This window comes from Crinia signifera, chromosome 5, assembly GCF_055691185.1.
Source record: "Crinia signifera chromosome 5, ASM5569118v1, whole genome shotgun sequence".
NCBI lineage: Eukaryota > Metazoa > Chordata > Amphibia > Anura > Myobatrachidae > Crinia > Crinia signifera.
The window spans coordinates 326,750,749-326,762,007 of NC_139221.1; the positions used below are offsets into that span (position 1 = coordinate 326,750,749).

At 46.8% G+C, this 11,259-nt stretch overlaps 1 protein-coding gene across 1 annotated transcript; it reads left to right on the plus strand.

The window, feature by feature from the left end:
* Positions 1 to 240: 240 nt before the first annotated feature.
* On the plus strand, positions 241 to 4,927 carry ARC (activity regulated cytoskeleton associated protein). The gene is made up of 2 exons (XM_083144944.1): positions 241 to 3,901; positions 4,208 to 4,927. The coding sequence occupies exon 1, from the start codon at positions 912 to 914 to the stop codon at positions 2,229 to 2,231; it is 1,320 nt and encodes a 439-aa protein (XP_083001070.1). The 5' UTR covers positions 241 to 911; the 3' UTR covers positions 2,232 to 3,901; positions 4,208 to 4,927.
* The last annotated feature ends 6,332 nt before the right edge of the window (positions 4,928 to 11,259 follow it).

Here is an 11,259-nt window from a genome sequence, read left to right on the forward strand (position 1 = left end):
GCTCAATTACGTGTTTTCTCATTCTCAGCGAGAAAGGGAATTACACATTCTTCCAAAGCAGGAGTGTTTCTCAGCCCTCCAACGTGTGTCAGCTGAATCATAGGGAGGGGGCATTGAAGTGGCATCCAAATGTTCTGGTTGCCTTGGAGATCGGAGCTCCAACCAATCAACGCTGCTTGCGTAGTGTGGGCTTCACTGCTAACTCACATGTACGGCTCTGCCAGATTCAGTATAAATACTCTGCCTGGGAAACTATTCACACAAACTCCAACACAAACAGATAGAAAAGTATTTCTTCTCTACCGCCTTGTGTTCCCGAGCGGCTCTCCCGGACCAGCTTACCAGGAAAGTAAGCCACCGACGGGGTTCTACTCTTGAATAAGAAGCTGATCTTTTTTTCCGGCATTTACAAACATTGATATTTCCTCCAAGCCTAACGCTGAGGCAAGACTTGTTTGAATCTAAGTTCTACAGAGATAGCCCGGATATCCCGGCCAAAAGAGAAACAGGCAATTCTTCGGAACTTCCTAAAGGACTGGACACTTATTTGGGGTGATATCTAACTTCAGTCTTTTATCTCCTCTTTCTGATATTTGCTGAACTTCTCAGATAGCAGAGATTCGCTGTACTAGGAACTTTGCACTGCTGTTTGTTGCTGAATTGTAATATCTAGCTAGGATCATGCAATGTTATTGCTTGTATACCACAATGCTCTTAGCCTGAGGTTGTAGACAGAGAGCGTTGTAGTTGGTAACCCTTTCCCCAAACTTGCTGCCTCAGAGAGTGCGTTCTTGCTGGTGATAGTTTGAACTCAAAAAGTTTCCGGCTGGGCACAACCCCAGCACTGCTACTTACTGTAGCCTTCTAGTTTCCGATTGTACTTTACAATTGTTCTTTGGCCAACTCTTGAAATGGCAGCAAGCTTGGCTCTGAGTGGGATTGTAGCTCCAGCTCTCACGGTTCCTGAAAAAACTGTGGCTCTTCAAATTGGCACTTGCAGTCCAGCAGAGATGTTGGATCGGGTTAGAAAGACACAGGTGTACATACTGTCTGGGGTCTCCAGGCAGGTGGAGAACGAGCTGAAGGGGTTCAAGAGGTCAGTGCAGAGGTTGAGTTCCAATATGAATGACCAGTCCCCAGTAGAGGGGATTCAAAGGTGGAAGCGTTCCATAAAGGCGTGTCTGTTGAGGTGCCAAGACACCTTGGTCAACCTAGAGAGGTGGATGAAGCGGGAGATGAACTCATGGAGAGGCGTGTTCTCTCGTTTTGAGAAAATGGTCAGCAAGGCCGATCACAACTTATGTAGGACATGTCAGATGGAGGAGAAGCATAGGAGGTCTTTTTATGGAGAGAAAAGTGATAAGGAAAAGGAGGCAGAGGCATCTCAGGAGATAGTTGACCCTTATGCCCCTACTCCACCATTATCACCTCCACCGCCACCACCTCCCCTACCAGGCCAAACATGCCAACCACACCACTGGGTGGTTATATCCGTTGACATCCTCTCTTCACCTGAATTTGATGCCAATATGTCAGAGGATCCCCGGGAGTTCCTGGTGAATCTAGAGAAGTATTTTAAGCGTAGCGGGTGGGATGAGAAAATTTGGTTGTCACAAGTAGACAACCACCTGAAGGGTGCAGCCAAAAAGTGGTGGGAGTATAGGCAGGAGACAATTGACAGTTGGCATGACTTCAAGGTGTCTTTCTTGCAGTACTGCGAAAGGTTGTTGGTCAGAGAGGCCATCAAGAGGGACTTAGATCTTCCCCAAAGACGCTGGGAACCCCTAGAGCAGTTTGTGTGGAAGAAGAGAGCCTTGTATCACAGGCTTTATGCAGATGCCAATGAAGAAGACATGATCCGTTACATTATTAGCACTCTGCACCCCGAGATCAGGCGCTTCCTGAAGCCCCCTCTCCCCAAAACCATGGATCAGCTAGTGCAGATGGGGAAAGAAATCCAGTTTGACTTTGAGCAGTCAGAGATGCAGACCCTGAAAGCCTCATTCTCTGATGAGCAAATTAACACCAAACTTAATGTCATTGTCACTAAAGACCCCTATGACAGCAATAATAGCATAAAGGATCCTTACGAAACCATTAGCTTAAAAGACCCCTACGATTTAAAAGACCCCTACGATTTAAAAGACCCCTACGATTTAAAAGACCCCTACGATTTAAAAGACCCTTATGATTGCCCCACCATTTGCACAGAGAAAGTAGGCTATGAATAGAAAAGTTTCCTGGGAGGACTTGGATATGTATTGATCAATCTCTGCTGAGATAACGATGCTCTTGAATAACATACACTTTTGAGACATTAGAGTAGACAGAGTGAGTGCACTGAGAAACTCTGTCATTTTGCAAGTGGGTTTCCTGCTTGTTGCTGACAGACACAAAGAACGATACAGGGAAGACAAGTGTCTGACACAAGACAGTCAGTGTAACATCTGAGACAAGGTTTATATGTTCATCACACTGAGTTACGGAAATGCTGATTGCACTTTTACAATACAAGATAATCTGTTTTTGCAATACATTTTTGCTACTTGTTTTTTTAAGCAAAACTACTACATTTAAAGTTTCATAACCTGGTATTTAACATGAACTAATGACTTATTTCAGACCTAAGCATCTTGCTGCAATGCACTCGGCACAGCTGGGGTTGCAGCAGGTGTATGGGACATATTGCCCTGCATCTATCCTGAAAGTAAATGATACTGCTTTTAAAAAGTCCTCATATAGTAAACGCAGCCGCGTTACAGTTTGTAAATTTGTCGCCCGAATCTGGCGTCACAATGTTGGGTGCGTTTGGGAATCGCAGGTCACTATCTGAGCGAGCTCTCGTGGCGAGAGTTTACTGTATGTTTGGGACTTTTTTAACGATCTTCCGCCTTCTCCCTTTACATTTCAGGGAAAATGGCGGAAGTTAGAGCGTTCACAGTTTGTTCAGTTTTAAGAGCATTTTTGTTTACATATATATATAAATATAAAATGGATGTGTAAATAAGGGGGGGGGGAGTATTTTTGATATTCATCGCAATATACATCAAATGTCACCTACTTCAAGATTGTCTCATTGTATATATGATAAATGCAATATATTGTACATGGGGAAATTTGTAAAATAACTGCATTTTATAACCAAGCAATAATATGCTTCTACTATGTATTTCATATTTCAAGAACTCCTCTTCAAGGTTGTAGATATTGTACTTTTTACTACTTTCACCTCTGGTCTCTGTTGTAAATACTGTATGATACTTCCAGTATTTTGGACACAAGATATATGTGCGATATCATGGTAGCATTTTTTTTGTTATTGAATCATATGTTGGATCAAAGCAATGTCAAACCAAAATATATGAAGGTCACATCTAGAACTTCACCAATGCACAATCTCTACCTGGGACATTGACTCTATGATATAAAAATCAGGACTGTGCATCCGCTGTATGTTTGTGGACATTTTCAATCCTCCAACTCCTTTAAAACAGAAAACCAACGTCTACAGTGGATGGGTCTTTCAAGAATTCAGGATGTTATCCCAACTCAGCAACCCATGTTCTACACCTACCAAGCATGGCCTGCAATCAGCTCAACTATTGACATTATTTAAACTGCTCTGTCATATTAAAAGGACAATATGGAATGTAGGGCTATGTCAGCTTCACTCAGGATTATCTATGACCTTCAAGAGTTCTTGACATTCCAGTCAGTTGGAGTCACATGAGGGCCACCTTCTTATCGGCTAAGGAGCACAGTCCCATTATGTTGGGTTCTTGTGGAGAATACACTGAACGAGCAACCACTGAAGCCAATCAGTGGGCCCACCTTCTTCTGCTGCACCCAAATCCCATGAGCAACCAGGGTCGAGAGAGAAAGAGGCCCTCAGTGATACAATGTAAGTACATTTGTGAAATCATTGACAGATTTATAGAATGTCTAGAAGTCCATAATTTATGATCGACTATTTTTGCTCTCCTATTAAAATGTACTTCTACATAGTTAGGGACCACAGTTTGTGGGACCTATCGACTGCATGCAATTCGGTTGCGAAGAAAATATTGCATGGCAGATAATCATATACTGTATAGACAATTAATGTTAAATGCAGTTGTCCCTCAATTAAAGCATGCCATGTTTCTATTTGCATAACCCTTTTGAGTAATGCAGGTATACTTATCTCTGTTCATTCTTTTATTTCCAGATAGCAGAACAAAGAGAACATTTGTGGCACCACAACGTGTCCTGCCCTTCTCTCGCCTGACCCAAAGCTTCAGATAACAATGGTCACCAGCCACGAGATAACGAGTGACCCAACTGGAGGTGATCCCTTACTACCGCGGGCGCATGTCAGCCACTTTAAATATCGATGGGTGAAACTTATGATGGACGTTGGCAATGAAAACTCATCGGAAGGGGCGGCTGATAAAAATAACCATAGCTATTTCGTCTATATTCTATACTGCTCGCCACCATCCACAGATTCACAGACCTCAATGGACATTGTTCTAAAAGGTTCCACTCCCCCCTCATAAGACTGTGGGACATAGTTCTTATTGCCCAAATGTATTTCACGGAAGGTCAATCAAATTGTCTCCTATTTCTACAGCAGACATGACTGAATGTAATATCTATGACACCTTCTTATTACCTCTATGATAACGAACCAGAATGTACCCCCGTAACCCAAAATGACAGACATAGATGGTACTTTTTATGGAAAAAGTGACCTTAGATTAAAAGCCTTATCACTTGGATAAAAAGATTATCACAATCCCATGTTTTATATGAAATATCACAGTTTTGTCTATCATGTTTGAAAGCACACCGCATCTTATCCAAAGAGTTTGTGTCAAGATGACAAAAAGCCATATTGTGTCGATGTACAAATATTTGTTTGTTAATAAAATATTAAGTATACGAAGGTTGTTCTTGTTGTGTTGGTGTTCTGAGATCTGAGCAGAGTCTGTGCAACCAGTACAGAAAGCAAGGCTTTCGCTGCACAGTCACTGGTTCCGGCAGAACCATATAAGGGCACCACGGAAGCCAGTCATCTCAGAGATCAATAGGAGGCATGAATCCCCCCAGCCCCTGTGACACAGTAACTGGTGCTGCCGTCTCTAAATTTAGCCGAGTCAATTAATAGGGAAGCGTTTATTGTTCACCTGCCAGCAGCTGGATCCCCACATCAGTCATAAAAAGGCTCCATCGAGCCTAACAGCCATGACAAACAAGACTTCGCTTTCTGTCACCTGCTGTGCCGTTACAAAGGGGGGAAATTGCTGCCATTATCCCCACAATGGAATGTTTAAACGCAGACAAAAAGCAGGGATCTGTGAATGTAGAAGAGCGACGAGAGGGAGAGAACAAAAAAAGTGACTCATATACATGCTATTGACTAAAGTGATACAACAAATTGCTTTGCCTGGGTGCTTATCAGTAGGCGCCGGCATCTCGCTATACGGCGCAGAAATGCACTAAGGCTCAGCTCTTCCTTGCTTAAAGGGGGGGGGGGGATAATCGTCTACAAAGCACAAATCTCAAATGAAGTGATTCATCATTTCAACAGTGGGCCTCATTCAGACTCGCTTATTAGGCTGCGTATATTCATAGCAGAGCAAGCAGGTTAACGACGCCCGGCGAACCCATGCCACCTGTTACCCTGTCACATCCGCTTGCAAGCGCCCGCACAGAGGAGGTTTCTCACCATCGAATTACTTCTCCTCTGTTTGCAGCAGACAAGTAGCCCAGGACTTAAGGTGCCCATACACTAGTAAGATTTATCTTCAGATCTGGCTGGTTGGAACAAAAACATGGTTATGGATGAGTGACAGTTTGGCAGTTTTCCAGCATTTCCAAGCAAATAGTCAACTGTCATTTGCTCTCATCCATTACCATGTTTTTGTTCCAACTAGCCAGATCTGAAGATAAATCTGCGTGTGTATGGCCACCTCTACTTTTCTGCTGCACGGTTTACTCTGAACTGGGGGCGGGTCCTTGTGACATTATCAGCCCCACCCCAGCAGGCGGGGGAACACCTGGGTTCCCTGGGGCTTGCCCAGCATTTTTATGGGTGTGCCCATACATTTTGTGTGCTCTCCCCAGGTGTCCACCCCGGAATGCCCCCCTGCCTGTCAATCGGGCAGTGAAGGGCCCGGCAAATGAATATTTTGCCAAAGGCGCTCACTGCAGGGAACTGCACAAGCGCATTAGCGCCTATGCATAGTCCCCCACCATCGGGGGTGGGGCCAATTTCGGACCTGTGCAAGCAAGTCTGAATCGGCCCAGGTGTGTATAAAAACAGGATCGTCCAGAGGTGGGTTACAGTGGCAAAGGGGGTTTCCAGAGGGGCGGAGCAAAGCACGGAGATGGACACTTAGGTGACCCAGTATATGCCGGGTCAGTTAAAGTATTATAGATAGACCAAATGTATATAAACAATAATATATATATATATATATATATATATATATATATATATATATATATATATACACACACACACACACATACTGTATATATGTGTGTGTGTATATATATATATATATATATATATATATACATACAGGGGCGTAAACAGCATTGTAGTCCTCTGGGCATAGCAATGTATTGGGGCCCCTACCGATCCTCCAGCGGTAGGGGTGGGGGAAGCTTTGATGTCCCGCAGGTGGTAGGGGGTGTTATATAAACCGCTCAGCATGTAGGGCCTGGATCAGTAATTTCCACTGATTACCCCTTTACTGCACAGATGGTGGGAGATGGGGTGGGAGAAGGGGGCATTGGGCTGAATGAAGGGGCCCTGATACATAACTTCCAGGGTGGTAGAGGATGTTTAATATGCAGAGGAGGGGTGTATAGTGGGCTTATTATTCATAACTTTCTGGTGGGAGGACAGCTTGCTTGACTGCAGATATCTCCAGTTCCCAGAAATAGATTTCTTAGATTTTAATGGAATTAAAAACTAGAGAATACCACCTACCAATGGTATTGGGGACTAGGGGATCAGAGTTCAGGAGGCAGAGCAATCTGCCAACGAGGATATAAAACTACATACCAGGTGTGTGGAGCTGGAGCAGTAACCAGCTGCTGGAAGGCTGATTTCTCTGGTTATGGGAACAGTAGAGACAAGCGGCTAGTGTCCCTCAAAGGGGGAGAGTCCCAGCTTTTGGAATATACCCTCAGAAATGAGAAATCTGACTGGGAACAGCAATTAACAGGCTTGGATGGGGACCACTGCTTTGAAGTCAGATATCTCCGGTTCCCAAGGGCCGATTTTTAAAATTATTGTACCATGGAAAGAGGAGACCCTCTGCTTTCAGCCTAGGACCCTTAGACTCCTGGGGGGGGGGGTTCTGGGTACTCATAACCCCCCCCCCCTGCGTGCGCTACTGGGTTAAGGCTTGGTGGGGGCAGGGGCACTTAAGATAGGGGTCCGGGAGGCAGTGGGGGAAGGGGTATATAAAATGGTGCATACCTCCCAACATGACCCATAACAGGAGGTGGAATGGGTCATGTCATTGTCTGTCTGGACTGTCCACGACCCCTATAGAGGGAGAATAGAATAGGTAGCGAGCGCAGGGAGCCACAGTGCCTGCAGCGTGGCGAGCGCAGGGAGCCAGCAAAGGGCTTTGTTGCTCTCCCTTTGCTGTCTGAGTCTGGGCAATTGGGAGCACGATGTCAGCGTAATGACTGTCGGGCTCCTTTACCACACCCACTGCAGTTACCCCCTGAACAAGTTTATACTGCCTTTACTATGTGTTTTGACAGTGTAATATTCTCCCATGTAGTTTGCGGCCAGTAATGACAATTGGGAGGAGGCCCCCATTTCTAAAGTGCCCCGGGCCCCCCGAAGGCTTAATCCAGACTTGCCCTCAGCAAGAAGGGAATAGATGCTATGCGCAGCATCTATTCCCTTCAGGCTGGGGGGACTCCTAACTGCCCCTGCCACGGGACACTGCCGGCCCCGGGAGGGACGTGGGACCGTCCCCAAAAAAACGGATGGTCCTGTTACATCTATGCAGTGCTACATGCAGAAGCATCCAGTATTTACCCTGTGTCAGTGCTTGTAGTCTGTCTGTATAACATGGTATGGCATACTGGCACTTCTAGCTGTGGCTGCGTCCCAATCAGTGTGACTGACAATGATTGGGCGACCCTCAGGACCCGCTCCCTCCCCACATGGCTGCTGCAGAGTTCACTGCACATCGGTCAGCCCATAGCACTCCTCTTGGTGGCTGCAGAGTGTATTGTGTGTCCGGCGGATCATTGTAACATGGTACCCCTTTCCTCATTGGCTGCAGTGTGCTCTGGGTATCCCAATCATTGTGGGGTGGAAGCCTGATACTGTATGTATATTACAGCATTCTCTACCTGACTCCCAGCCTGCAGCCAGACAGTGAATGGCTGTCAGCATGATTGGTGGATGGATGGAACTATCCACCAATCAGAGACCAGTTTTTCTACCTGCCTCTCAGCCTGCTGCAGACAGTAAATGGCCATCAGAATGCTGATTGGTAAATGGCTGGGGCTATGCTCCAATCAGAGTGCTGACTGCCAGTCACTGTAAAGAAGGAAGTGGAGAAATGTCATGGTAGCACAGAAGGAGCATATTATGATTTTTTTTCTTGTCTACATTTTTTCCTGTAAATTGTTGGGGAGGGGCCACAAATGCATTGTTTTGCCTGGGGCCTACAATGCTGTTAATACAGCCCTGGGCTAGAACTGTGGAAATATTAGTGCATCTCCCTGTATGACCAGCAGCTGCTATACCACACTGGGCAGGAACCAAGGAGATGGGTGAGGGGGCTGAGAAAAGTGCTGAGGTCAGAGCATGGTGCTAAAGGACAGAGAAATATGATGAGGGACAGAGGAAGGTGCTGAGGGACAGAGGAAGGTGCTGAGGGGCAGTGGAGGTGCGGATGAGCAGAGAAAGCTGCTGAGGGGCAGAAGAAGGTGCTGAGGTCAGTGGATGGTGCTAAAGGTCAAAGGAAGGAGCTGGGGTGGCAGAGAAAGGTGCTGATGTGCAGAGGAAGGTGCTGAGGGGCAGAGGAAGGTGCTGAGATCAGAGGATGGTGATAAGGGACAGAGGAAGGTGCTGAGGGGCAGTGGAGGTGCGGATGGGCAAAGAAAGGTGCTGTGGTGCAGAGGAAGGTGCTGGGGTGGCAGAGAAAGGTGCTGAGTGGCAGATGAAGGTGCTGGGGTGGCAGAGAAAGATGCTGATGTGCAGAGGAAGGTGCTGAGAGGAAGATGAAGGTGCTGAGGTCAGAGGATGGTGCTAAGGGACAGAGGAATCTGCTGAGGGGCAGATGAAGGTGCTAGGGTGGCAGAGAAAGGTGCTGGGGTGGCAGAGAAAGGTGCTGAGGGGCAGATGAAGGTGCTGGGGTGGCAGAGAAAGATGCTGATGTGCAGAGGAAGGTGCTGAGAGGAAGATGAAGGTGCTGAGGTCAGAGGATGGTGCTAAGGGACAGAGGAATCTGCTGAGGGGCAGATGAAGGTGCTAGGGTGGCAGAGAAAGGTGCTGGGGTGGCAGAGAAAGGTGCTGAGGGGCAGATGAAGGTGCTGGGGTGGCAGAGAAAGATGCTGATGTGCAGAGGAAGGTGCTGAGAGGAAGATGAAGGTGCTGAGGTCAGAGGATGGTGCTAAGGGACAGAGGAATCTGCTGAGGGGCAGATGAAGGTGCTAGGGTGGCAGAGAAAGGTGCTGGGGTGGCAGAGAAAGGTGCTGAGGGGCAGATGAAGGTGCTGGGGTGGCAGAGAAAGATGCTGATGTGCAGAGGAAGGTGCTGAGAGGAAGATGAAGGTGCTGAGGTCAGAGGATGGTGCTAAGGGACAGAGGAATCTGCTGAGGGGCAGATGAAGGTGCTGGGGTGGCAGAGAAAGGTGCTGAGGGGCAGAGGAAGGTGCTGAGGGGCAGATGAAGGTGCTGATGTGCAGAGGAAGGTGATGAGGGGCAGAGGATGGTGCTGGGGGCAGAGGAAGGTGCTGAAGGGCAGTGAACAGTGCTGAAGGGCAGAGGACAGTGCTGAGGGGCAGAGTACAGTGTTGGGATGAAGAAGGTGTCGAGGGGCAGAGGAAGGTGCTAATGGGCAGAGGATTGTGCTGGGGGCAAAGGATGGTGCTGGGGAGCAGAGGATGGTGCTAAGGGACAGAGGGAGGTGCTGGGCAGCAGAGGATGGTGCTGGGGGCACAGGATGGTGCTGGGGTCAAAAGATGGCACTGTAGGGCTGAAGAACGGGATGAAGGCACAGGAAGGTAATGAGAGCAATGAAATAATGGTGTTGATGGTCTCACCACCCCAATTTGTCTCACTGCCCCTGTACTCTTAAGGACATTTCCCCTTTAAGCGGTCATGCCCCCTTTCCCATTTACATCAGTACACCCTGGAGTGAACACTATGGGGCCTATTTATTAAAGTTATTTTTAGTAAAATAATGTCAAAACAGGTGTTTCCGCACCCTTCTCACATAATTTTAGTTTCACCATAATGTACAGTGCTTTTGATGCAGACTCCATTAAAACTTTTTTTGGTACTTGTGTAGTATCACGGCTCCCACGATGGGCATCGCATAGTAAAAAATCGCATTGAATGCGATCACATGCGATTTTGGTCACAAATGCATCCAAATGCATTTAAATTAGTAGGAAACATGTTAAATGCACCCCAAATGCCATTTTTCACACTGTACCACTGAAAGATGACCAGTGGGATGACTGTAATGAGGGGCTGTGGGCTTTGGAAGGTGGCCATGGGCTGGGAACTGTGATGAGGGGCTGATGATTGTAAAGAGGGCTGAGGATGGTGATGAGGATCTGAGAATTCTTACGGAGCGGGCCGTACGCCAAGCTGTGAAACGCCCACCGGTCCTCCGCATTCGGACGGACTCACTCTTTAAGAACAGGGCGTGTTTACGGACGACATACAAACCATGCGTGTGCGGTGGACACACTCAGATTCTGCACGGTCTTACAGCGTATGCACGGCCTTACCGTGTCAGAACTGATGGGAACCTGCCAGTACGCACTGATGCGGTGTATTTACGCACAAATAACCACCACTCTTATCTGAATTCCCAAATCGATCACATGACACACTTAGGCAATTAGCCAACCTCATTGAAAAGGGATTGTTTATCCTGGTCATCTATTATTTATCTAATTGATCATTAAACACTTAAAACCACTTTAAATTAACCCTAACATTCCCTTTCAATCACTGCTATGCAATAAAAACATCTATGTACTGTATATACCTTTTGCA

What these genes read in the sequence shown, in the direction of transcription:
- ARC (XM_083144944.1), top strand. Translation starts at nt 912, where the DNA reads ATGGCAGCAAGCTTGGCTCTGAGTGGGATTGTAGCTCCAGCTCTCACG.